The 27,759-nt window shown below is 36.1% G+C and overlaps 1 protein-coding gene and 1 long non-coding RNA gene across 4 annotated transcripts in view; one reads left to right on the forward strand and one right to left on the reverse strand.

Moving 5' to 3' along the window:
- LOC143673950 (uncharacterized) overlaps nt 1-8,064 on the forward strand; it is a 115,073-nt gene extending 107,009 nt beyond the window's left edge. Inside the window, exons 4-5 of one of the 2 annotated variants that reach the window (XR_013170781.1) lie at nt 5,406-5,528; nt 7,900-8,064. This is a non-coding gene — a long non-coding RNA (uncharacterized LOC143673950). The remainder of the gene's footprint in view (nt 1-5,405; nt 5,529-7,899) is intronic. The other variant, XR_013170782.1, reaches the window with a different exon arrangement.
- Nucleotides 536-27,759, reverse strand: LOC143673948 (cyclin-Y-like protein 1). 2 transcript variants are annotated; one of them, XM_077149124.1, is made up of 9 exons: nt 26,949-27,759; nt 25,320-25,354; nt 19,984-20,084; nt 16,795-16,830; nt 12,254-12,305; nt 11,340-11,459; nt 7,620-7,783; nt 4,150-4,312; nt 541-3,084 (listed from the first exon to the last, which is right to left on the reverse strand). In XM_077149124.1, the coding sequence occupies exons 1-9, from the start codon at nt 26,953-26,955 to the stop codon at nt 2,968-2,970; spliced, it is 795 nt and encodes a 264-aa protein (XP_077005239.1). In that variant the 5' UTR covers nt 26,956-27,759; the 3' UTR covers nt 541-2,967. The 2 variants fall into 2 exon arrangements, with proteins under 2 accessions (XP_077005240.1, XP_077005239.1); XM_077149125.1 differs by lacking the exons at nt 25,320-25,354; nt 26,949-27,759 and adding an exon at nt 20,818-21,958 and having other exon boundaries at nt 536-3,084.

Here is a 27,759-nt window from a genome sequence, read left to right on the forward strand (position 1 = left end):
GAAAAGGAAAACTGTTTAAAACATTTTTAACTGGGCGGGCCGTGGTGGCTCAGCAGGCAAGAACGCTCGCCTGCCATGCCAGAGGAACCAGGTTTGATTCCCGGTGCCTGCCCATATTAAAAAACAAAACAAAACAAAACATTTTTAACTGTTTAACTGTTCAAAAACCTCAAACATTCTCATTCTACACTGTTACTGTAGTAACTTCTACTCTGTACATTTCACCTAATTTTCTCTTCCAATGTGCTCTTTTCCCTCTTAAGCTCAACCACAAACTATTCAAAGATGTCATCTAATACACCATATACTAATTTAATGCTATTCCATATTGAAATTCCACTAAACCCATATGTATTAAAAACGCTGCAGAAGCATATGCATTACTCTTAATTTCTATGACTTTGAAGGATTTTAACATTTTAAAGTGCCAGTGATTTTAAGTGTTTTCAGGTTGAAAAAAGCATATAAGCAAAAGAAATGCTTTAAGATCTATTGGGACTGATTTGAAATGTTAGGCTCAGACATGAGAATACAGTAATACATTAGCCGTACTTAAATTAAAATAGTTTATTAGCTTTTCTTTTAATATAAACATGAGAAAGAAAACCACTATAGGTTGTAGCATTCTTTTCAAAATACAATTGCAATCAATACTAAAATCTCCAGGCTCCAAACTCCATAAAGCAATGTTTTTTGAGGTGGTACACTGTAATACTTTATATATGATTATTTATGTCTCTATTCTTTAAAAATGATGGAACTACAGCACTCAATATGAAGTGAAGTATTGCAATACTGAAAGTAGTTCTAATACAGAAATGCTGTTTTTAGGCAAAATTCCTACATGTACATTTGATAAGGCAGGAGAAAAGAGATTTCAGAGTTGACAATGATAATGTAAAAAAAAAAATTTCAAATGTAGGTGACACTGTTATCATCAATCTCTTAAAATTACTTATTCCCTACTCTTTAAAGCTGAAATCAGGGTTCCTATAGAGTGTGTAAGTTTCCTCTTTAAACTCCAGGACTTCATATAAGATGACTACAGATAGCTTAATGTACCTGTTTCCTAATTATCCACCACTAACAGGGTCCAGTTTCTTTCTTTTTGGGGGGGGTCCAATTTCTTTTATTACATGTGAATTTCATTGCTCTTCATAATCTCCTTTTACCAAATCTAGAGAAAAGAAACTTAGGTGATTAAAACAGATGAACGGTGCACAGCCTTGCAAAGGACTATTTTAAAAACAGGAAAGCCCTTCTATGGAGATTACAGGTGTTTCAAAGTCTTGGTGCAATTTCAAGCTTTGATACTAGTAGAGTATCAAAGTAGAAGTATAAGTGCTACAAAACTTACAAAACATCATTTGAAAGTTTACTTAAATTTGTTTTAAACTTACGTAGTTTTGTAAATTTTTAGTATTAAGCTTTTAATTTTAATTTTTTGTTTCAATGTCTGCCATCTTCAAGAAGTCCTGAAACACAAAATTAAAATTGAAAACATACTCAGAATTCACAAAACTAAGTGTTTTGTGAATTTTGAGTATTAAGCTTTTAATTTTAATTTTTTGTTTCAATGTCTGCCATCTTTAAGAAGTCCTGAAACAAAAAATTGAAATTGAAAACGGACTCAGAATTCACAAAACTAAGTGTTTTGTGAATTTTGAGTATTAAGCTTTTAATTTTAATTTTTTGTTTCAATGTCTGCCATCTTCAAGAAGTCCTGAAACACAAAATTAAAATTGAAAACGTACTCAGAATTCACAAAACTAAGTGTTTTGTGAATTTTGAGTATTAAGCTTTTAATTTTAATTTTTTGTTTCAATGTCTGCCATCTTCAAGAAGCCCTGAAATAAAAAATTAAAATTGAAAACGGACTCAGAATTCACAAAACCAAGTAAGTATAAAAGAAACGAAAACTTTCAGGTGTGTTTTTTAAAGGTTTGTTTGCATTTATACTTATGCTGCAGTGCCTGGGGCGCCCAAAAGGCACTTTATAAAAGCTTAGACCTGCATCAAGACTTTCAGATACTTTGTATCTCATTATGTGCTTGTTATCATTGGATCACCATGTTGGTTGGAAATATTAACTAGATTTTAACAAATAAGAGGAAATTATCTTAACTAGATTTTAACAAATAAGAGGAAATTATCTTAACTAGATTTTAACAAATAAGAAGAAATTATCTTAACTAGATTTCAACAAATAAGAGGTGAGACGCAAGCACTATTAGAGTTCACAAGAAATGAAGTGTGGACATAGCAGATGTAGATAATCAATAACTGATACTTTCTCTGTTGATAACCCAACATGCTGAAATGGTAATAAGTAGTGCTTGGAAGGAATTTCAGTACATGCTATCCAGCAGCTTTTTTGTTTAAGTTGACTGCCAATGACTAGCAGCTTCAGTGATACAGTAGGGAGGATGAACCTTTCAGCACCTAACAATGCTAGTCTCTGCTGCCAAGTTGTTTTTATAGTTGTTTTATAGTTGGTTTTATAGTTGTTAAGAGTCCCATGTTTTAATAGTAATACTGCATTAATTTTAAAGGCATATGCAACAATATCGGGGTGGGTGGTTGGGGCAGGAAAAATAGGAAAAACATAAAAGTTATATGGTTAGTGTCTTTAAAATTTAAGTTATTAATTAAAAAAACCACACATTGTTCACAGCTACTGCCTAGACAGTAAGCAAACATCTGTGTGTGGGTTGGGAGCTTTCACTTTGGAGTGGTTTTCATAACTCTGTTTACATTAGAAAGGACAGAAGAGTGTTGCATTGACAAGGTCGCGTTCTTTCCTATACAGTGTAGTCTTCGCTGTCCACGAGTCTCTTGAATTTGAATTTGATGTCTTTTCCTTAGATGAAAATATTAACTTTGCTGGTTTTTGAGCAGGAGTGGTGACGTTTCTCCAGTCTTTGTAGATGAGGGGTTTTATGATGTTATAACCCCTCATTTCTCTCTTTAAGAGAGGATGGCATTAGAGCGCTGAATAACGATGAAATCATCAGCGCTGAAAGACCGTCTCAGAGCAGCTCTATATAAACATGTGTATTTGTCTTCACATAATCTGGAAATGACCTAGGAAAAAGTCAATCAAATAGAATATAGGTACAAGAATTAAAAAATGCGTTTAAAAAAGGTTCCAATCTTAAAAGGAATCACCAATGATGAGCCACATATGGAGAGTCTATTAGAGTTCATACATAATTACTGCTACTTTGGCTATCTGAGATCTACATGTTAGGTTCTGAGAAAGCTACTTCCTGCCAATTCACTAAGACACAGAGTAATACAGATTGAGGGCTATGATTAGATTGGCAGAGCAAACAGAAACTTACTCTACTGGAGAGGTCTAAGACTGAAGCACCAAAAGATATTATTTCACTTGCACTTTAATTACGGTAGAAAAATGTATCACTCTAAAGTACCTTCCAAGGTACCACAGAAAGTGTGAATTTTAAGAATGTGTCCATTTCAGTTATAATTTTGCTGTATTCACACCAAAAATCATAAGCCATAATATTGCCGCGTCCTCGGTAAATTACCATTTCCATTAAACCCATGCACTCTGTACATCTAATATTTGAAACACTTACATGTTATACCTTCTAAATATAAAGGTATAAATATATACCTTCTATATAGACCTATATTTAGAAGGTATAACATGTTGTAAAACATGAATTTACAAACTGAGATAAAGGCAGTCAAGAGTAATAAATAAATTATATACGTAAGTATAATCAGGGAAACAATCCTATGGGTTACGTAGAAGGGTAGAGGTTCAAAAGGAAAACTATTAAAAACATTAAATTTCATTAGAAATATTGAGTTACAGTCAGAAGAGATAATAATATCTATCATTTTTGAAATGTGGATCCTTGTATAAATCATAAAAGACACAGGAAATATGACTCCAAAGGGTTAATAAGATCCTCAATGTGTTAATTTAAAAACTTTCTATTTTCCTAATCACTTCTTAATATTATTAATGATTTAGTGTCAGATGTGTAAGATCCTCAAAGTGTTAATTTAAAAACTTTCTATTTCCCTAATCACTTCTTAATATTATTAATGATTTAGTGTCAGATGTAGGCTTTGGTGGCTGAGTGAGAACCCAGCTTAGTGACTTCAACACCTTACCTCTAGATTTTGTGCTCTTTCTTTGCTAAGAGGAGCAAACAGAAAATTCCTATCGTTGTCACCGGCTAGGGAACGAAGGCCAAAGTAGTACTTGGCATAAACACTGGCAGGAACATCAATATCAAACTGTAGTAGCTCCAAACAATGAATTCCTATCTCAAGCCTAGGGAAGGAAGGATATAACAAAATAACAAGACAATTTTTAGACAATTGGACTAGCTTCAAAAATATCATTGAGCTACTAGGATAGCTCTAAATTCTGTTTTGAAACAAATAAAGGCTACCCAGCTGGAGTAACACACTCATGTTCAGACAAGGTACAGCTATTTGTGGTCCTTTCTGCGTCCCAGCACTTTGAGTTTGGGACATAGGGGAAAAGGTTACAGCCCTCTTATGCTCTCGTGCTGCTGACTCGGGGGCTCATTCTTCAGAGTTCCATTAGTGCGGCTGTACGATTCATACTCTACACTCACTCACAAGGCCCACTATAGTGATCAGATGAAAGGAATGATTTCTGCTGTTTATTAGCTCTGAAGAACTTGCAGACATTTCCACCGGGCTGATAACAGGAAGGGGCTTATTGAAGTAGAGAAGCACCAACAAAAGGAGTGGGCACATCACCACGGCAACAAATGGATCCATCCAGAGGTACTGATTATCTCTGAGGAGGGAAAAACTCTTGAGGCAACAAGGATTCATCTCAAATAAATATATAAATAAACAAACAAGCTGTATTCGATGGGGAAGGGGCTCCCCTCCCCCTGCCCCACTGCAAGGGGCTATGTCAAAGGGCATAATGCAAGTCTCTGCCCACCTTAATTTCACTAAGTTGAGAAACTGTCACTATGGCAGGACAGAATATTCTATTTTTAAATTCTGGAAGGCAGAAAGATCAAAGATGTTTTGACTAGACTAAATCCATTTTACAACAGGCCCTTTGGCAAAGCACTGGATGTAAAAACTTAGTGTTTCTCCTGTGTTGGGAGGGAAACCCCAAGATGCTGAGCATGCACCAGTCCTCTGCAGAGCATGGCACAAACACATATGCAGTCACCGTTTAGTAAGTGGGAAAGGAAAATTCGAGGAGCAGTCCTTTGCCAAGTGTTCAAGTAAATGAAATCAGAGTACATCTTACCTTCACAGTAATCACATTAGGGAGTGTCTAAAAATTGTCTAAAAATGATAAATACCTAAAAAAGCATGCTAGAGGCTTTATTTCTGGCTTTTAATGTTTTAATATTTTATCCACTGGATAGGTCAACAAATGCTCAATGTTCTACTGCATGGAGAGCAGTGAGAGTAAGAGCGGAGATGTTGTTTCTCATTTGAACTGAAAACCCAACTGAACCTACCACCAAGATTAATCTGTTCATATTTCCGTAAGTCTATAGAAATGTAAATCACTTTGCTTTGATAATCAGCTAATCAGGACTCAATTTACTACAGAAATAAATACACTTCACTATGCCTGTTATAGTTTCTCCACTAATAAATTTTAATTGTGCAGAAATACAGTACTTCATAGGATTAACATGTCTATTAATAGAGGTTTAATCATTGAAGGAAAGCATTATTCCTACAGAATATGCATCTTCTGGGTTTTGTTTTGTTTTGTTTTTTAAAGGGCTAGATGGCTGAACAGCAAACCATTTATAGGCACAGCCAACTTTCTGACTAGAAGCTGTTCAATTTAACTTCTTTTGAAGGGAGATATATTCTAAGAAAGCATATAGATGGAAAGTTTTAACAAAAATCTGATAGAACTGGTTTTAAAACTTTTCAGTTTTAAAACAGACTCAATTGTAGTCAACAGCAGAGGGACAAAATAAATGTATATGAAATACCTTGTTTTAACGCTGTCCACTTTCTGAAGATCATGAACAAAAGCAGCCTGCTACAAATAGAGCTGCTTCCTGGTGTTTCTTATCATACACAAAAAGCATTGTTTAAGACTAATCTTGTAGCTAGATTCTGCCACTACTCCCTGGGACAATCTACATGTTTCCCTGCACACTCTCTGATACTGTAACAAGAGCCAGAGGCCCAGCCAGCTTAGTTTCAGGTTTTGAGAAAGTATCAGCCACCATCATGGCAGGGGTAGTGCTCCTGTTTATGAGTTTTCCTTCCTTTGAGGGACCAATTTGAAGATTGATAACAGCAGTGATCAAAGTCAAAGTAGCTTCGGCAACTTCCAAAAAGTACTTCCGCTCATTTCAAATCCATGGTGGAGACGTCCTTTGTCACCCCACCCTTTGCTAAGATGGCCAGCAATATAACAATGACCATTTAGTTTACACTATTATCGAAGTGGTCCTTTTCACAAAACCCCATTCTAACAGCAATCAACATTTGCTGGCTCCCCTTCAGAAGTATCCTCGCTTCAGTTTCAAATATGTATAGCTTGGTAATTCTGAATAACACTGAGTGAGGTCACTAAAACACAACCTTGGCCTTTTCTGCCAGGATTTTAATCTCCCTATACTGCTCATTCTAATCAAGAGGTGCTCTCATTTCCCTAAATGCCACCCACAAAGAACATTTTCCCCATCAAGTAGGCATGCTGAAAGTCTGCTGGAAACACCTCTGACTCATCCTGCCTACTACCTTCCAGGTCCTTTCCAGTGGCAGGATGGCCACGCTGGCCAGGTTGGAAGCCCTCATTAGGTTTGGTTTTCTGTCCCATGTCAGCGTGCGTGCAGTCTTAGAGTAGCCATATTACTAACCAAGGGACCTCACACTCTCAGGCTCAAGACCCCACAAAGTGCTGTTATGAATGGCTGAGTACCCCAGGAATCTCTTCAACATGAGCACTGGTTTCTCAAACTGCCTGAGAAAGGAGTTTCCAGTTTCCATAAGACCTACTTATTAACACATGAAACACTCCCAATAGGGAAGGAGACAGGAAAACATGAGTTCTGAAGCTTTTACATTTGGCTAATTTTGTTTCACACCAAGGAGTGCCCATCTTATATCATGGTTTCTGCAACAACAGATCCTCAGATAAAGAAAAAGGGGGGTGGGGGAAGACAGCAAAACCAAATATAAAATGTGTGACTCAGATTAAAGCTGTAACTTCAATAGTCCAGGGGCCACCTAATTCCTTGACAGTAGTCAAACACTTACTTCAAACGCCAGGGGTGAACCTCTTAAAACTGGACTGCGACTGGTAGAAAGCTTTAAAAATGCTGTAAAGATATTTATTGTACTATGCTGTAAGCTTTATCTATCAGAAACCACCAGAAAAAAAACTTATCAAAAGCAGATTATTACACCAACACATCAGTAACTACCAATTAATGATGTAAAATATGAATTTGGACCACAGCTGGAAAGAAAGAAGTACGTAGTTTTATGCGTATTTCAGTTCTCTGCACATTACCTTTAAAATATTTCTTAAAATGCAAACTTTATGAGAGCAAATGAGGTATTGGAAAATGGTTAGAAAATTCACCCAAACCTTATGAACTCACATGTCCTCAACTGTAAGGCCCTGGAGGATCTCGCAGTCCACCTTCCATAAAGCCTGATTGTCCCAGACCTTGGAGGCAAGAAGAATGGCTCCCAAAACAATTCTTCTCCAGGTAGCGGGACAAAGGTCGATCTCAGCATAAGTTAAAATCCTTTCTAAGTAAACCTGCAAAAGCAGAGCACTGGTCTTTGATTTTAGTTCAGTTTAAGTGCCATGACAAGAACTATTATGAATGGTAGATGTTTGGACTAAGAAATGCCTTTTATTCTTCCCTTCTATAGAGACTGCTCAGTCCACCTGAGCAAGAGGCCAGATCACAATTGAGGCAGCTCCCTCTGCTGACCACTCTGCCCATGTAAATTTCCAGCCCAATTCTGGTCATGGGAATGACTGGACATCTCAGCAAAGGTCATCCTGAAGCACTGTATTATCTTCACACTCAGAAAGGGCAGCATATCCCAGCCCAGGGTGGGGAGCCTGTCTGTGCAATGTGCCACACCTGGCTGGTAGTTAACTGGTGATTTCACAGGTAGGTAATGTTTGAATATGTAAAGCCTGAGTGGTGATCCTGAGTATGTTTTTATCTTCTGCTCACAGTAACAGTTTTGTGTACTAGCTTGCAGAAAAGAACTGGTGACCAAGAGCCTCCCAGTGGCTGCTGTGCAGCACAGCATGACAGGCAGCCATGTGCAGTGCGTGCTTGAGGCCAGTCTGGACAACTGGAAGAGTCCTGCACTCAGTGCCTTTCCAAGAATACACAATCTGCAGCTTAATCAATTCCCATCGATTTACAAGGCAGCACAGAGCCACCAGTCTCTTTCCTTCTGGGACTCTAAAACCTGACAGTTTGTGAGATGATTCAGACATTATTTTACATGTAGGGAATATTCATCAAACATTGCATGTTCTTAGATTCTGCTTCCATTCTCCCAAAAACTTGAAGCTCTCTAAGAACCTTTCTCACAGAATTCAACTTTCTACTTTATAGGAGTTAAGTAGAAGCATTTCAACAAAACTGGCAATCCTTCAAGCTCCTGTCACCTTAACTGGCATGTTTGCTATGTACTGATACTCCCTTATACCATTTGCTACCCCCCCGCAGTGATCAGTGGAAGAGATTTATTTTTTCCTACTGAAGACTCAAGTCTTTTGTCAATGTACTTGATCCTACCCATGCCCACTTCTGCAGAAAGTGCTCCCCAAATGATCACATCTCCTCACAAAGAATTTCTCCTCTGCCAAAGAATTTTCTCAGGATGAACCTATTTCTCATCCCAACCCTCAGGATGCATCCTTTCATTCTGTTCACGGTGTCATGCCCCGATGCAGTTCTCCTCTCCCATCCTCACCTCAACTCACTGCAGTCCGCACCCTGCTGCTCACTGTCTTCAAGCTTTTCTCACCATGGCCAGTGGCGCCCTCGCACGTACACACCAGAGCCTTTCACCCAACTCTGCATTCCCCGCGTCTTCCCGAGTAACACCAATGACACTAACACTCACCTAGCTGCCATGACTTAACGTGACTCATCCCACTACAATCTGACAGCAATTCCTATCAATTCTACCTTCATCAAGAAGCTGACCACTCAACGAGGGACAGAAGTCCCAGAATGAGCTGAGACTCAGCATCAAGGGATTGAGAAACCTTCTCAACCAAAAGGGGGAAGAGTGAAATGAGACAAAGTGTCAATGGCTGAGAGATTCCAAACAGAGTCGAGAGGTTGTCCTGGAGGTTATTCTTATGCCTTAAGTAGATATCACGTTATTCAAGATGCAGTGGAGAGGCTGGGGGGAGCTACTTGAAAATGTGGAACTGTGTCCCAGTAGCCATGTCTCTTGAAGATGATTGAATAATGATATAGCTTTCACAATATGACAGTGGGATTGTGAAAACCTTGTGTCTGATGCTCCTTTTATCTACTATGTCAACAGACCAGTTCAACAGACCAGTAGAACATATGGAATAAAAATAAATAATAGGGGGAGAACAAATGTTAAATTTAGTTTGAAATGCTAGTGATCAATGAAAGGGAGGGGATAAGGGGTATGGTATGTATAATTTTTTTTCTGTTTTCATTTTCTTTCTTTTTCTGAATAGATGCAAATTTTCCAAGAAATGATCATGATGATGAATATGCAACTATGTGATGATATTGTGAATTACTGCTTATATATGTAGAATGGAATGATCAAAATAGGAATGTCTGCGTTTGCTTCGTGTTTTGGGGATTTAAAAAAATTAAATTAAAAAATTAAAATAAAAAAAGAAGCTGACCACTTCCTAGCTCCTTCTATATGTAATGCAGGATCGACTTTTTCAAAGTGCTACCTCTTTAGAGAGACTCTTCCTGATCATTCTATCTAAAATTAACTCTTCTAAACACTTCTTATCCCTTAGTCCTGTTTTATCTTCTGGTTCTTTATCATTATCTGAAATATCCATCTTTTAAAAAATACTCATTTAAAAAGAAAAACTTGTCTTCTTTACTGGAATATAAGCTCCATAAAGGCAAGAAACTTTGTTCAATCTGTTTCTCTAATTCTAGTGGCAGAGAATAGGTACTCAGTGAGAACTGAAGGAATGAGCAACTTCTCAGCAGCCTTTAGCATTTGACCACAACTTTCTTGAATTTCTCTTAACTTGGTTCCTCTTTTATTACGCTCTCCTGGTTCTTCTACAACTGTAGCCACTCCTCTAAGAACTTGCCCCTAAAATATTGATAGTCCCTGCACATCCATCTTCTGTCCACTTTTCATTCTACACACTTTCTCTGCATCTGAAGAGTTACTCTTAATTCCCTACCATTAACTCCGATTCATGCTCCGGGCCCATATATACAAGTTATTACTAGACATTGCTATTCTGCTACCTCACAGGTACATCAAGCTTAATGGGTTTAAAATGAACTCCCTTCCAAACCCAGATGCTCTCCTACATGAATTACCTTTTTTTTAGGTATGGAAGTACCATTCTTGCCTCTCTCTCTAGCATATGCTAAGCATTCCAAATGGCTTGCTGCTCCATGAAAAGACCTGTGTCTGATCCAAAATCCATAGAGGCGTTTCTATTTAAAATGCCTTGTCTCCTAAATTCTACTTGGAGAGATAAAGGAGTAGGTGCTGACGTAAGTACTCTTTACCTCCAAACCATGCACTTAACTTTCCTCTGCAAGTTTTCTGTAGAAAGAATTAAAAAAATCCCAACCACCTCTCACTTAAATAGAATTTATTATTTAAAATGGTAAAATCTTATAACTGACTAGCAAAGCTTGCCCATGAACTACTACTACTGACACTCCACTCTTGGGTAACTTCATGGAAATGAACAGCGATGGATTAACACCCATCAGGATATACCTATAAACTGCTGGGGGAATACAACCTGGAACTCATCTCAGACCTACACTGAATTCATCTCTGCCTCTGGAGCAGGTTGTTTTGTTACTGCTCCCCACCCTGACCCCATCAGGACACCCACATGCACCCATGTACACGTCTGTATGCACTGCATGTGCATGTTTCTGGGCGGGGTGGGGTATGGGGTGGAAGAGATCAGAAATCTCTCTTGCTGCCTTTAATAGCTATTGTTTTGCAGGTTTCTCTTAATAATGTTCTGATCATTTCAGGAGCTTACTTTTATATGAAAAACAGGACTGCATCATGGTGTACAAGCAGAAATTTCTAAAGATGCTTTATAACAAAAGAATTAATTATCTTACCAAAGTCACTATTGCACATTCAGCTGTTAGCTGCACAGCACTGAAAATAGTCTGAACAAATGTGTTAACAAATCTGTACTGAGGATCATGCTTAAAATATTCCTCTGGAATCTTTACTGGCTGAAAGAAGGAAAAATGTACTATAAGTAACCACTGAAGAAAAATTCTTAAGTATTTTTATGATAGCAACCTTCAAACTTATGTCAATGTGCACTTTAAAATAATTTTGATTGGGGGACATGCCTTTAAATCCTTTAAATATAAACAATGAACAATAAAACCAGTGAATCAATACCCTCCCACCAGTCATTAAAGGAAAATACAGGCACAAGCTTAGAAAAATTACAGTGTTCCTTTCCATTTTCCTCCCACAGAGGAAATTTAAGAAATTTATAAGCTCAGAAATCTTATTTATCATCATATCTCATACTCATTTGCAACAAACGCTGCAAAAACTTGGAACCATAAGGCTCTAAGGCGACAATGTTCAATATAGGAGCCATATGTGGCTACTTGAGTCCTGGAAATGTGGCTAGTGTGACTGAAGAAATGAATTCTTAACTCTAAGTAATTCTAATTAATCTAAATAGTTGTAAAACTTTTCACATAGATGTTATATATTTGTTAGGTTTACTTTTAAGCATTTTGCTCGTTTGATGCTGTTAAAAATAATCTTTTCTGTTGTTTGGGCTCACTGTTTATCAAAACTGCAACTAAGCTCATACTGTATCATATCTCCTATTCAACAACCCATTTATAAAATGATAGCGATACAGTGTGGGGTGGGGAAGAACTTAAAGGAAGATGATTTTGATCTCAAGCTTCAGTGTTTTTCCTCTAGTAATTATTCACAAAGCTAATCAGCATGAAATAACATGAGGGAAAAATACAATCTTAACAAAGCTGACACTTACCATGAGCGGATGTGATCTCTCATCAAAAAAATCCAGGGACCTATCTGCATCTCTATAAAATAACAATGTGCATTAAAAACATTAAGTCACGAAATGTTACTATCTTAGCTAAAAGTTGAATGAAACGTTTAACCTCCAACAGAGCAAACAGTTTTTCAAATTCTTCTCCTGGATCTTGGCCTCAAAAGTTTCCTTTTTACTCACTACAACCATGTACTGTGAAATTTTTTTGACCGTAACTAGCCAACGTTTAAATACTTCTCTAAAGTAACCAAATTTATTTTCACTCCTTTCACCTCACGTTGGAACACACAAGAAATTTTACAAAGCTGCAGTAGTGGGCAAAATTCTTTATAAATGAGTTCAAAAATGAAATTCAGATTTCCCTGGGTTTTTCTCTTTAGTTCTCTATATTGTATTCCTATCATGTATTTCTTCTTATCTCTGCTAAGTACCTTAAATTTAAAACACCTTAATATCATCCTCAATGGGGAAAAATTGAAAACTTTCCCCCTAAGATCAGGAACAAGACAAGGATGTCCATTATCACCACTATTATTCAACATCGCGTTGGAGGTTCTAGCCAGAGCAATTAGACAAGAAAAAGAAATACAAGGCATCAAAATTGGAAAGGAAGAAGTAAAACTATCACTGTTTGCAGACAATATGATACTATACGTTGAAAACCCGGAAAAATCCACAAAAAAACTACTAGAGCTAATAAATGAGTACAGCAAAGTAGCAGGTTACAAGATCAACATTCAAAAATCTGTAGCATTTCTATACACGAGCAATGAACAAGCTGAGGGGGAAATCAAGGAACGAATTCCATTTACAATTGCAACTAAAAGAATAAAATACCTAGGAATAAATTTAACTAAAGAGACAAAAAACCTATACAAAGAAAACTACAAAAAACTGTTAAAAGAAATCACAGAAGACCTAAATAGATGGAAGGGCATACCATGTTCATGGATTGGAAGACTAAATATAGTTAAGATGTCAATCCTACCTAAACTGATTTACAGATTCAATGCAATACCAATCAAAATCCCAACGACTTAGTTTTTGGAAATAGAAAAACCAATAAGCAAATTTATCTGTAAGGGCAGGGTGCCCCAAATTGCTAAAAGTATCTTGAGGAAAAAAAACGAAGCTGGAGGTCTCACGCTGCTGGACTTTAAGGCATATTATGAAGCCACAGTGGTCAAAACAGTATGGTACTGACATAAAGATAGATATATCGACCAATGGAATCGAATAGAGTGCTCAGATATAGACCCTCTCATCTATGGACATTTGATCTTTGATAAGGCAGTCAAGCCAACTCACCTGGGACAGAACAGTCTCTTCAATAAATGGTGCCTAGAGAACTGGATATCCATATGCAAAAGAATGAAAGAGGACCCGTATCTCACACCCTATGCAAAAGTTAACTCAAAATGGATCAAAGATTTAAACATTAGGTCTAAGACCATAAAACAGTTAGAGGAAAATGTAGGGAGATATCTTATGAAACTTACAATTGGAGGCAGTTTTATGGACCTTAAACCTAAAGCAAGAGCACTGAAGAAAGAAAGAAAGAAATGGGAGCTCCTCAAAATTAAACACTTTTGTGCATCAAAGAACTTCATCAAGAAAGTAGAAAGACAGCCTACACAATGGGAGACAATATTTGGAAATGACATATCAGATAAAGGTCTAGTATCCAGAATTTATAAAGAGATTGTTCAACTCAACAACAAAAAGACAGCCAACCCAATTACAAAATGGGAAAAAGACTTGAACAGACACCTCTCAGAAGAGGAAATACAAATGGCCAAAAGGCACATGAAGAGATGCTCAATGTCCCTGGCCATTAGAGAAATGCAAATCAAAACCACAATGAGATATCATCTCACACCCACCAGAATGGCCATTATCAACAAAACAAAAAATGACAAGTACTGGAGAGGATGCGGAGAAAGAGGCACACTTATCCACTGTTGGTGGGAATGTCAAATGGTGCAACCACTGTGGAAGGCAGTTTGGCGGTTCCTCAAAAACTGAATATAGAATTGCCATACGACCCAGCAATACCATTGCTAGGTATCTACTCAAAGGACTTAAGGGCAAAGACACAAACGGACATTTGCACACCAATGTTTATAGTAGCATTATTTACAATTACAAAGAGATGGAAACAGCCAAAATGTCTATCAACAGACGAGTGGCTAAACAAACTGTGGTATATACATACGATGGAATATTATGCAGCTTTAAGACAGAATAAACTTATGAAGCATGTAATAACATGGATGGACCTAGAGAACATTATGCTGAGTGAGTCTAGCCAAAAACTAAAGGACAAATACTGTATGGTCCCACTGATGTGAACCAAGATTAGAGAATAAACTTGGAATATGTCATTGGTAACAGAGACCATCAGGAGTTAGAAACGGTAAGATAATGGGTAATTGGAGCTGAAGGGTTACAGACTGTGCAACAGGACTAGATACAAAAACTCAAAAATGGACAGCACAATACTGTCTATTGTAATGTAATTATGTTAAAACACTGAATGAAGCTGCATCTGTGCTATAGTGTTTTGTTTGTGTCTTTTGTTTTTTCTTTTTCCTTTTTTATATATATATTTTTTATTATTATTTTTTTCTCTATATCAACATTCTATATCTTTTTCTGTGGTTTTGCTAGTTCTTTTCCTAAATAGATGCAAATGTACTAAAAAATGATCATCATACATCTATGTGATGATATTAAGAATTACTGATTGCATATGTAGAATGGAATGATTTCTAAATGTTGTGTTAATTTCTTTTTTTTCTAATTAATAAAAAAAATTTAAAACACCTTTTTATTTTAAAAGAGGCCTATCTTTAAATTTTAAGGTTTACCATGCTAATACATCATGCTCATGTAAACCAGTGGTTCTCAAAGTGTGGTCGGCAGGCTCATGGGGATTCCCCAAGTACCTTCAGCAAGCCTGTGAGGTCAAAACTATTATCATAATACTAAGGCATTACTTGCTTTTTCACTGTTTGACATTTGCTATCATTATATAAAAGCAAAAATGGGTAAAACTGTCAGTTCCTTAGCATGAATCAAGGTAGTGGTATCCACTGCACCACTGGTCATTCTATTTTTTGCTACCACACACTAGCAATTAAAAAAAAAAGCCAGCATCATTTAAGAACGTCTCTGATGAAGCGGCAAAAATTAAATTGCTATTAAATCCTGGCGTTTTTAATATTTTGAGTGAACTGATGGAAAATAGACATAAATCTCTTCAGCACACTGGAGTATAGCTGCACTGAGGAAAAGCACCGTGTGACCTGACTGACTTGCAAGTTAAACGAGTTACCTTTTTGTTAAAAACAAAAATGTACTTGAGAGCACATGTGACAAACTGCCGTTCTCTCTAAAATGAACAGAACTAGCCTGTCATTTCAAGAAAAACAACTTAAGAATTTGTTGCCAATGATAAAATTCAAGCTTTCAAGCTAAAAACCAGTATTTTGGAAAATATGTGTCTTCTACTGTGAGTTTAACAGCTTCTCAATACTTTTTTAATAAGACTGGTGGTGATACTAACAAAGGTGAGTTTTTGGCTGTATAATGAAATATACATCTTCCAAATGACCAATGTATATTATAAGCTCATGTATGGGTAACATATCCATTCAACATACAAGACAGACTATGTTAATGTAAGGCTCACTGATGTGGTTTAAAATTCCACTGAAACTAATTAAAGAAATTATCACTATAGAATTTTGGTGTAGTATCTAAGAATATCCACAATTATCCTAAGGCTTTTAAAATTCACCTTTTTTCAACTACTTAATCTACACAAAGCTGTGTTTTCTTCATACTGTTTCTTCAAAACAACAGACTGCAAATGACTGAAGGCAGAAGTAGATATGAGAATACAGCTGTCTTTTATTAAGGTAAACATTAAAGAGATTTACAAAAAATTTAAATCAATGATGTACTTTTCAGTCACATTTTTTGTTGTGAAAAAAAGACTTTTCAGGAAATATATTTATGTTTACACAGTGCTTCTCAGCCAGGGGTAATTTTGTCTCCCAAAGGGGGACACTTCTTCATCATTTGGCTATGTCTGGAGACATTTTGGGTTATCACAAGGGGTGAGAGGACAGGCACTACTGGCATTTCATGGACGTTGCTAAAAATCCTAAAGTGCACAGGACAGCCCCCCACAACAAAATCTTATAGTGCTGAGGATGAGAAACCCTGTTAGCATACAATGGACTTAAACTTTTAAATACTCAATTTTAATTTTTAACGCAGTATATATTAATATAATCCACATAAATAAATGATCATTGGGGTCCCTCAATAATTCAAGAGATAAAAGCATCCCAAGGAGGAAAAAACCCAAATGAATCACTTCAATGCTGCAATAATGTTGAATATTTACAGCTTACTCCAATAATAGCCACAGATATTACCTAACACTAAATTTGATATCATGCAAAATAATTAGCTAAAATAACAAGGCAGGTTTTAAAAGAGCTCACCTGTACTTTATGTGGTAGTATATTTCTAAGGTCACACTGTGGAGGGAAAAAATATATATAATTGTAAAAAAAGATTTTTTTAGACCTAAAGACATTAAAAAGTAAGGGGAATGAGGGGTGGTTAGAGATCTTCCCAGTGGTCCTGAAATACTGAACGTATGAGTACCATATGGGTACTTTTCCCCTTATTTTAGTTCTTTGGTGTTTAACAAAAACAGAAGAACCAAAATGCTAGGCTATATTTGGTTACAAGACATGTTTCTGCTGATTATTATAATATATGAATTCTGTTTTCCCTGTCATTTTCCTTTTACCCATGGTACTTTTCATCCCGTGAAGGTGTAGTTATTTGTATGCTTGTTTACATTTAGGCCACAAAATAGTTTTCATTTGTGGCTTTTTAGATGGTAGACTGTGTTTTCAACTGATTTAGCACATTATCCACCTACCTACACCCATTTTCCATTATTTTTATAAAAGTAATTAATGAATGTGATTTATACCAAATCATTTAAACTCACCTTTGTATAATTAGAAAATTTATTAGCAAATATAAGTACTCATAAAATTGATTGGTCTAGCTATCCTGAAATAAAGCAGTGCTAGCAACACAGCATAATACTATGCAACATAATATTCATGGCAAGTGTTCTCAAATTAGTTTAAATGAAATAGTGATGAACAGACACAACTCCTCAGAGTCTATATTATTGCATTCCTAAGTTATCCACAACTGTTGAGTACTAGGGAAAAAAGGTGTTCTCTTCGTTAAATGTATGCTTCCATTTGCACTCAGTTTCTAAAATGAAGCTGAAAATAACTGAGGGAAGGCAAATCTGAATTTTAAAGTACATCCATAGACTATTAGCACGCACAAAAAGCTTCCACTACTTTGAAAATGTTCTTAAGGAGGTTAGACAAATAACATTAGTATCAAAGATGGATACTTCTATAGTGCTTCAAATAGATTTGTCTCAAAGATAATCTTTAAATCACAAAATTTGAAGTTAAATGCTGAAAAGGACCACCAAACCTTAGATGCCATTTAATCCAACAACCCATCTATAAAAGATAAGGGAACTAATGCTTAAAGCTAACTTGTCTGAGGTTCCCCTAACAGCCAGAAGCAGTTCTCTTTCTACTGCACTCAAACTAATTAGGCTGTGGTTCTTAAACTTCGCTGTACACTGGAATCACCTGGGAATCTTTAAAAACTGCCTGACTTCCACTTCCAGTCAATTCCGATTTCATTAACTGGCACTGGATGTGACTTGGGCATCAGGGTTTTCGTTTTATTAAAAGCTCCCCAAGTGATTCCAATGTGCAGAAAAGTTGGGGGAACCAGTGAGGTTAGTTAGATTCGAATGACCTGGGGTGTTTCTGTCCATATAATTATGCCTCACATCCTTCCCTAGCTTATCAAAAGCTGTCTGGCTATACAGGATTACTGGGGGTGGGGGGGGGGGGGGCGCAGGCTGAATTCCATGTGTTTGCAGACACATTTTGAAGATTGTTGCATACGATTCTAATATAGCTCGCCTATCCTTGTTGCATACGATTCTAATATAGCTCGCCTATCCCATTGAAAGCACCATGATAACATTTTCAACATCCTTCCTAAGAGCCAATTTTCCCTATTAATTTGCTCATAAAACCTTTACTCCACCAACAGTGAATGTTATGAATGATCATTTTTAAAACTTATTTAAAGCAAATGAAAACTATACTTCCCAAGTAAACTTCTAAAAATTAGACTATTTACACTGGAAAAACACCATGAAACCTATTTGCTTGAGAAAGGTTAATATTTCAGACTACTTTTGAATTGTACACTGAGATATCTGAATTCTCTGAATTCAAAAGAAACTAGAGCTTCTATTCAAAGTACATTCTGGTTTTTAGTCAAGGATTTATGGTCTTGGCTGAACAAAAACATTCAATGATTACTGGATAATATATACCAAAGCTGAGGGCTTTAGATAGAGGAGTCAAGGTTCAGTTTTTGCTGTTGTATTATTACAAGTGAGAGAGGAAATAATCATAATTGTCAACTTGATTTTTTACTTAAAGTTGATAATTACTTGATAATTAAATTAGCAAAAAAACTGATACATTAGAAACAAAATTAAGTTTATAAGCTAAGTGTGTTTTTTAAGGTTGAAAAATAAAATTAGAGGTAAAATGTAGAGGAAAATCTACATTGGTATCTTGAGGAGATAAATATTCCCTGGACAATCCCAATAGTCAGAAAATGTTGCACACATTAAAAAAAATAAGCTTGGAAGGTTATTGTGGGATGTTTTGAAAATGCATCTCTGATTGTGGACTCTGAGGTGCTCCTAGAAATTAGGGAATAGTTTCTTATCAATATACTATTCAAGTCTCATTAAGCCCAAACCTGAGCATGACTATGTTTCAAAAAAAAAAACCCTTCATTAATCCCTATGATTTTCTTGAATATGGATTGATATAGTGTCTTGAACAGATATATATGCATTAAAACCTCAGCTGAACACATTTTACCATAAAGAAATTAAGCTTGAAAATTTATTTTTCTTTTTCTTCTTTTCTGGCATGGGCAGGCACTAGGAATCGAACCCGTGTCTCCAGCATGGCAGGCGAGAACTCTGCCTGCTGAGCCACCAAAAATTTATTCTTATAAGGCTGGTTTGATAATATTTACTCTTTTGGGAAACAAGAAAGGAGAACTGAATTTTCATAGAGAAACACTGCAGGGAAAAAAACGTACAAAGGAGAAATCTGACAAAATTCCATTCAGTTTAAGTGCAGATACAGCATCGTGCCAGTAGGGGACAAGCTGTCCCTTCTTCCAAGAGGAGATTCCAAAGTAGTGCATATTTAAGCCTGTAACTCATACTTATTTTTTCTAGAAACATCCAACTAAAAAGCACCTCCTTCAACAATGTATTAACATAAATGCATCAAATAAAGAGGGGCACCTTGTCTAGGATTCCTTTTTTGGTAACTGACTTCCCAATTTCACCAGGTACTCTAAAGGGAAATTGAAAATTCATTTTTTAGGTCCTTGAAATCAGTATAAAGTTGACATCAGGTTCTTAAACTGATCACTGGAATGGACAATCAATGACTGAAGTTACCAGGTATGGCTTGGAGGCTTTTAGCATACGGGGTCTGTCACTCAGCCCTTGGCAACCTAGATGTACTCACCATTTTATTGTGGTTCTAAGATTAGGCTGGCTGACTGTGCTGTCATCTAGAAATATTGTTGAGCATGAGCTATACTTTTTAGTAAACTGCCCTGGAGATACCTGAAGGGGAAGGGAAATAGAAGAAAATGTCACAGTAAGTTAAATCTATTAAAGTGTGTTTTCCTTGGTTAAAATATCAAACGATAAAGCGTTAAGGTATTTCTTACCCTCCATAAACGGCCTGAGCGTGATATCATGTGTGGCTATATGGGAAACCCATTGGAAACTAGCTTCAACAGATGCTTTCTGATGGATTCTAAAATGTTGCCTTTGATATGGTACTTATAATTAAGCCTGGCAAGCATCTATTACAAATTGCCTTTATAACAGCATAAAAAGTTTTAGAGTAAGATTTCAGTTTTTTTTCCTTAAGTAATGAAAAGGAACTGCAAGTTTTCTATTTCTACTATTCATTTACGCAATAAAATGTAATGCCTTAAATAAAATTGACATGAGAACATGTCACCGCAGTGAATGAAAGCCAGAAATAAACATATTAGTTCAGGAGACTTGATGAAACATGCAATGTTTTAAGATTCAGACGCTGGGTGTACCAAGGCTGCTCTGTCACTAACAAGCTAGGGTCCATATGTCTCTGTGGGCCTCAGTTTCCTTATTTGGAGGACATGAGTATTGCTTTAAAATTTTCTCACATCCAAACACTAGGAAACAAAAAACTTGGAATTTAGTTTTAACTTCGTGTTTAAATAAGACTGTTATTACATTACTTAAGTGATAATCCCAGAGAATATTTTCCGCTCATTTGAAATTTTTCATCAATGTATCTTCCTACCTTGCTCATGTTGCTCTCTGCAATGTGTTTTCCCTCGTCCTTGTCCTGGCAAGTTTGACACTATCTACCTTCCAAGACACCTTTACCAGCATTTACTTGCCATATATCTATGTTACCACTTGTTACGTAACAGTTGTTTACAGGGTTCCCCCTCGTAACACAATAAGTTTCTCCAGGGAAGAGGACTCTTACTGCCCCTATCTCCATCTGCCAAGCACAGAATCTGGATGAATTAAGGGTTCAACAAGTGTTATAATTTGGAAGGTTAATCTTACTACAGATGCCAGTTAGTGAGAACTTATCTGCAGTGGATTTATGGGAAAGGTGAGAATGAATCTGTTGGGCCATTTAGAGAATTATCTTTAAAACACTTTAGAAGGATCCATTTATTTGTGACAAGCACAAGAATACACCAATAGTCAAATAGTAAAATAATCTTAACTATGTTAAGACAATTCTCTTCCTTAACAATTATAAGTAAGGTTAATACCAAATCTCAGGAACTATAAAAAATAGAAAGTAACAGCATTCTTTAAAACCACAGAATGACAATGATTTTAATGCTTGCTTTTTACCAATCAGATAAGCCTTCCTCCCTTTTGTTAATAAAAAATATTTTTTGCCAGGCTTTCACACTCTCTCATCAGTTTCCCCGACAAGTACATGAAAGGCAGAGCGGGGAAAAATCTGCTTTTTAAAGCACAGAACATTAAACAATTGCCAGTAGCCAGTATTTGGAAATATCCATATTCCAAATAGCCAGCATATAAAACACCCTTTTCCTTGTTTCTGATGCTTTACTGAAAATCAACTTAATCTTTATTAACAAAAAGTCTCAGGTGTAATATTTTTGAAAAGTATTACTATTTGGAGGACTAAATTTTCCTTCAAGCCAGGTTTCTAAACAATACCTAAACTTCAAAATATTTCTTAAGCTATTCAGTTAATGTGTAATTTACTTTTTATAACCTCAGAAACAAATATAGCATGAAAAACAAGTGTCAATTCTTCAAATACTTTTTACTAAGTGGAAAATATATTTCCTAAGGTCACTACTATTAGGAGGTAACATGACCTAACAAAAGTCAATTCTGACCAAAACCCTACATGTAGAAGGATTAAAAAGAATAAGGAGGAAGTAACACCAAAATATAGACTAGCTAGTAGAGCTTTGGGTGATATCTTCTCCCATTTCCCTCTTATTTTTTTTCTATTATGAATGTTTATTGACTTATCTGGAAAATATTAGAGTTAAAACATTTACAGATTTTAATAAGGCATGGTTTCACCACCCTATGGGGCTCATTTAGTTAGTCAGCTTTTTAGGGTCTACTGGCTAGGCCCAGCCAAAGAAATGCTGAACACTTCCCTGTCAGTCCAGGCCTACTTTAAACTTATTTTTAAAGACAAGATTGAAAAATTATCCACTCCAGAGAAATGGCTGTTGCTGCCTTTTCTGTTTTTAACCAGACTATTTACAAATTTCAAGTTGACCAAAAAAGATGGAATGCAGAGACTCTCTGCTGTTCTCTACACAGCAGGGGTATGTACCACTCACTTCTAACTTTTCAAACTTTTCTATGTCAACAGCCTCTGTGAACCAAGGCTAAGGCATCTGGATGGCAGAATTCAGGCTGGCAGAATTAAGCCTCTGAGCAGAGTCTGGACGTGACTGCCAGTAGGTTACTTCAAAACTTCCCTTCATGGTGCTTGAGAATTTAATAATTATCCTCTAAAGTCTTATTACCACTTATTACCATTGCTGACACAATCTCAATAAACTATACCAGCAAACATAAGGATATAAAAGGTAAATACCTTTTAAAACAAACATACAAACAGCAAAACACTACTGACAGTTTAGTGTTCACAGATATTTTGGTTATCTCATTAGAATAGATGAGGAAAAAACAGCATTTATCGTATTTCGTTCACTCAATAAAAATGGATGGAATTTTACAATCTTTACAAGAAAGGAAAGGGGGTACCTAGTAGACTTATGGTTACATGGTAAAGACTAAAAAATATCACACCTAGTTGTCTGGCACATCACAACCCAAACTTTACCATCAAAATTTTAAGTATCAGCTGAAATCCTGCCCCCTTCTCACTGTGCTTGCTGTCTCATTTTAACCCATGGAAAAAAAAAAAACTGAAGTTCCCATTCCACGCACCCCCCCCGCCGCCCCCCGCCTTTTCTACAAGAAAAGTTTTGGAGAAGTTATTTAAGAATTAATTTTTAATTAACTTAAAATTTCTAACACTTTATACATTAATGAAATGAATCACTGCATCTATATTGCCCATTAATTGGGACAATATGGCAAGGTGTCTGGTTTGAAGAATCTTAGCAGCAAAGTATAATACCAATTATTATTATAACAAAAAAGTGATCTGAACATCCTTAAACATACTGAATTAAACTTATATCTACATTTTAGATATAGGTCCTAAGTTTGGGTTAAACATGGTAGACTATGGACAAATTTATTTCCTCTCCCTCCTGAAATCTCATTAGAATTAAAGGATTTTTTTTAAGTTACATATTCATAAGACTAAAGATGAGGAGACAGGATAAACGGCAGACCATTCTTTATTATGTTTGAAAAATGAAAAGTAGATAAAGGAGTGATAACTGACTTGGCAGAGAAGAGGAAGCAGAGCCATGCTGCCTACAGAGTGACTCTTATGGGAAGAAACCAGGCAGTGTCATGCAGGACCCCAGGCAGGCTCAGGGCACTGAGGCACAAGGTCCTTCAGAAGGCAGGGTGAAGCAGGAAACAAAAGACAAGAAAGAGCAGTTGTGCCATCTCATTAGAATCTAGATGCTTATTCTCTAGAGATTGTGTGAGGTTTTCTGGGCAGAGACACCTATGATAAAACTAAATGCTTACAACAAAGGAATGACAGAATATAACAGAACTCTTCAAAATAGGATAAACTAAAGCATTTAATAGAAGGATTAGAGTATAAAGTCAAGGAAAGTTTCAGAATGTAGAGAGAAAAGGCAAAACAAAAAACAGAAGGGAAAAAAATTAAGAGGTCTAATACCTGAATAATAGAATGACCGGGGGAGGGGGACGGACATAGAAAATGTCAAATGCCAAAGAAGAGACTGGGATGGGGGAAGGGGTCACAAAACACATTTTATTTGAGGTATCATACAATGACAACTTATTTTAAATCAACACTGTGAGAAGACAAGAGAAAACATTTTCATAATTGTAAAAATTAGATTCAACCTAGAACTCTATACTGTTACCAAATAGGAGGGGTTTCAGGCTAGATTGCTAAAAACTTCCACTTTTGTGCACTGTCCCAGAAAAATGTGCTCCAATAAGCATTACAAGACAGGGAATCATGGGACCTAGGACACAGGATCCAACACACAAGAGCAGTTAAATGAAATCCCAGATGACTTCAAAGGGACATCCCAGGAAAAGAGGCACAGAGCAGGTCTAGGGAAAACCAACCAGTACTGAAGCAGGACAACAGAAGGCTGGGGAAGGCTGTCTCCAAGAAAAAAAATGGAATAGATGCGTTATAATAAAAAATATTTTTGACAAACGTGACAAAAATTACACCTGGGGTAAATAGCTGTTAAAAAACAGGTAAGTGAATATAGTCAAGAAATTAATTCCACCAAAAAGTGGAGTATCTATGAAAGCAGGGAGATGAGGTTAAGGAGAAACTATACTGGATGAGTGAAAGACAATGCTGGCTAGGAAAAAGGGATTATCGTAGAGGAGAAGTGCTCAGATTTGAGAAATATTTGAGATACAATCAGCAAGACTTCAGGAGAAAAAAGAAGGGTTGTACAAGGAGGAGACACAGAATACTGTGTGATTCAGCAGTGATCAATATTTGCATAGTCGTAATAATGCAAACACTGATAACAGAGTTAATTAAAATGTGATGTATGTCGACAGAATGGTGAGAGGGAAATAAGGTCACGGGAGATAGAGGTGTGTTTCTCACTTAATGTGAAAATAAGTCAATAGAAAATGCAAAAGACTGACTTAGCTATTAGACTTTCGTTACTCTGGTTAAAAAATAAGATTAAAAATTAAGGCAGTTTAAACCACAGACTATAGTTAATAGTACAATTGTTAAAATGCATTATCATCAGTTGTGATAAATATTCCACATCAATGAAGGCATTAACAATAGGGTGATTATGGGAATCCTGTATTTTATGCACGATTTTTCTATAAACCCAGAACTTCTCTAATAAAAAAAATTAAGACAGCTCTTTATACCACAATCATGTGGTTGAAAACTAACTTTAAAGCCTTCTAGAAACCTCTTTAAAATGGGCAGTTCTTAAACGAAGAACTCTCCTAAATAAATCTGATACTTAGCAAAATAGAAGCAATTTAAAAAATCCACAAAGTGCTCCATGCTAACAATATTGGGTATACTGTATTTATTAGGAATCACAGCAGACACAATTTTAATTCAAACTAATAATTGCTCACTTAACTTTTCAATTGTTTACTTACATGGTTTAAATGGTTGCTCTTCCTCTTTTCTTCCACTAAGAATAAAAAAAGTTAACTGATCAATTCTGATATACATGCCATAGAAAAATAAAGTAGCAGCTAATAATATGATGAATTACCAATATGCAAAAAAGATAAAAGTTCTATTTAAAAAAATAATTTCCAACAAAGTTTTAAATTTAAATCATCCAGCAAGATGAGCCCCCTCACAGTAAAAATCTAAAAAACAAGCTTTACTTTGTGACCTAACAGATATATTAGTTAAAATGAAAGAATCTCAAAAACAAATTGGGCCAGGTGGAAATTTTAGCTAATAAAAAGTTTACCTGTTGCATAGCTGAACCACTACCCAATAGAATTTTCTGATTCTACATTTAAACATAGCTTACTTTAATTATCAGAATCTAACAGCTGGCAGCTCTAAGAACCAGTTTCTGGCCAGACAATACTCTCTAGATCCACCAAAATCCCTGAAAGCATTTACTGGTAATCTACTAAAATATTATGCTACAAAATAAATAAATGGATCTTACAGAATTAGAAAGTAACCCAACCTATTCTGAAGAATAAAAACACCAAAAAGTCCTGGCCTCTGCCTTGTTTCCCACACTGCCACCTCCTCTAAGCCGGGCAGGCATCATAGGCATGTCCTCCTTACACACAGAGACAGAGGGGAACGGGATAGTTTTTCCTTAAAAGCTTCCACTCTCTATGCCAGTAACCCGTGGCTCTATAAGAAACTGAGAATTACAGGCATCTAAACCAGAAATGATTGGAAAGACAGGCAAAGTACAAAAAACTATCAAACCCAAGTTAGAAATCTTCCCCCCACCTATTCTTTACTGTGCTGCACTACTTCAATTACTAGAAAACCATCACTTCCTATATTCCTGCTGTTGTAATCCACTGAAAAACTTGGACACAATAACTCTTTAGCAAAGAAACTAGATACAACATTAAGGAACAACAAACAGGAGTGCAGAAAAACCTGTAGTTCTGATTTTTCCTAAAGAAGCAGGACATAGCAAATTTACACTCATCCACACACTGATGCTAGTGTTTAGGATAATACCATTGGGAGTGTTTGCTCTGACGCACCCTGAAATCCACTAATCTGTGCTGTGCACAGCATTGCATGAAGATGAGAAAATCTAGCTAGTTTAAAGGTTCTAAGCAGCATAAATACAAATGTGAGATAGAATCCTGTTTAAGATATGGACAAAATCGCAGATACAATCCCCAAAGTTAAAATATTTTTTTGATTTGTTCAAATGAAAACCTAACTGTAATATAAATCCTAGTCATTCTAAAATATGTGCTCTTCAGGGCAAGGGCAAAAGGGCAAAGTAGTATGGAATAGTAAGTATAAATTCATGACCACTTCTAAATCATGCATCCAATTAATTGTGTACATAAAAAAGAGGCAAATATATGTGACCAGACTCTGTGTTCTCCTCACTGATTACTAAAGGGAAGTACATATTCATTTACTGAGACAAGTGGATATATGAAAAAGTGAAGATTTTAAAGAGTGTATGAGTTCTTCAAAGTAAACATTTTCTATAATACCTACCACAAAACAAAAACTGAGTTCTCAACCTTTTCCTCAAAAAAATATTGTTGTCTTACCATCCATCTGAGATTTGCTCAGGAAAATGGTGCTTGCCCTTGGATGGTCACAAGGGTTTGATTCCACAGCTAAATCTGTAAAGGAACAACAGAAAAAGGTGTGGTAATTTACTTGAGTAGAAAATAACACTTAAAAAAAGGTACACATCAATTTTAATCACTCAATAGTTTTGGGAAGAGTTTTTAATAATGACATATAAAGGAAACAAAGGCAATAATAAAAGAAAAATTTGAGAAACTGCAAAACTGTAGGATCTCTCCATATATGTGGAATAAAATCAGACTATGTGAGACAATGTGATACAGCTTTGAAATACGTGCATATCCTCTCCTCTCCTTATCAAACAGAAAACCATCACCCTCCTCTACTGCTGATATTATTAGCATATTCCAGAAATAGTGCCAAGAAGCACGTGATGTCATTAGCCAATTACTGGCAGATTCCAACTCAGTAATATCCAATATACCAACAACCAAAAGAATTGTTTTGGCAAACATTCACAGATATTCAAATGGTTAATTCTAACACCATTCACAAACTAACTCATTTAGTTAACTGGTTTGTTTGGTGGGGCTACTCATCATGGCAGGTTTAACAGGATTGCATAGAAGAGTTCGATGTTCTAATCTATAGGAACACTACCATGTGAGAAAATTGTGATTTTAGCCTTCAACTTTTTTATTGTGATATTTTCATGCACCATTACAGTCCATCCAAAGTATAAAATCAGTGGCTTACAATATCACCCCATAGTTGATCATCCCAAGAGTTCTGTCCCATATTGCCAGGGAAATTTACACCCCTGGGAGT

Source organism: Tamandua tetradactyla, chromosome 2 (genome assembly GCF_023851605.1).
Source record: "Tamandua tetradactyla isolate mTamTet1 chromosome 2, mTamTet1.pri, whole genome shotgun sequence".
In the NCBI taxonomy this organism is placed as follows: domain Eukaryota; kingdom Metazoa; phylum Chordata; class Mammalia; order Pilosa; family Myrmecophagidae; genus Tamandua; species Tamandua tetradactyla.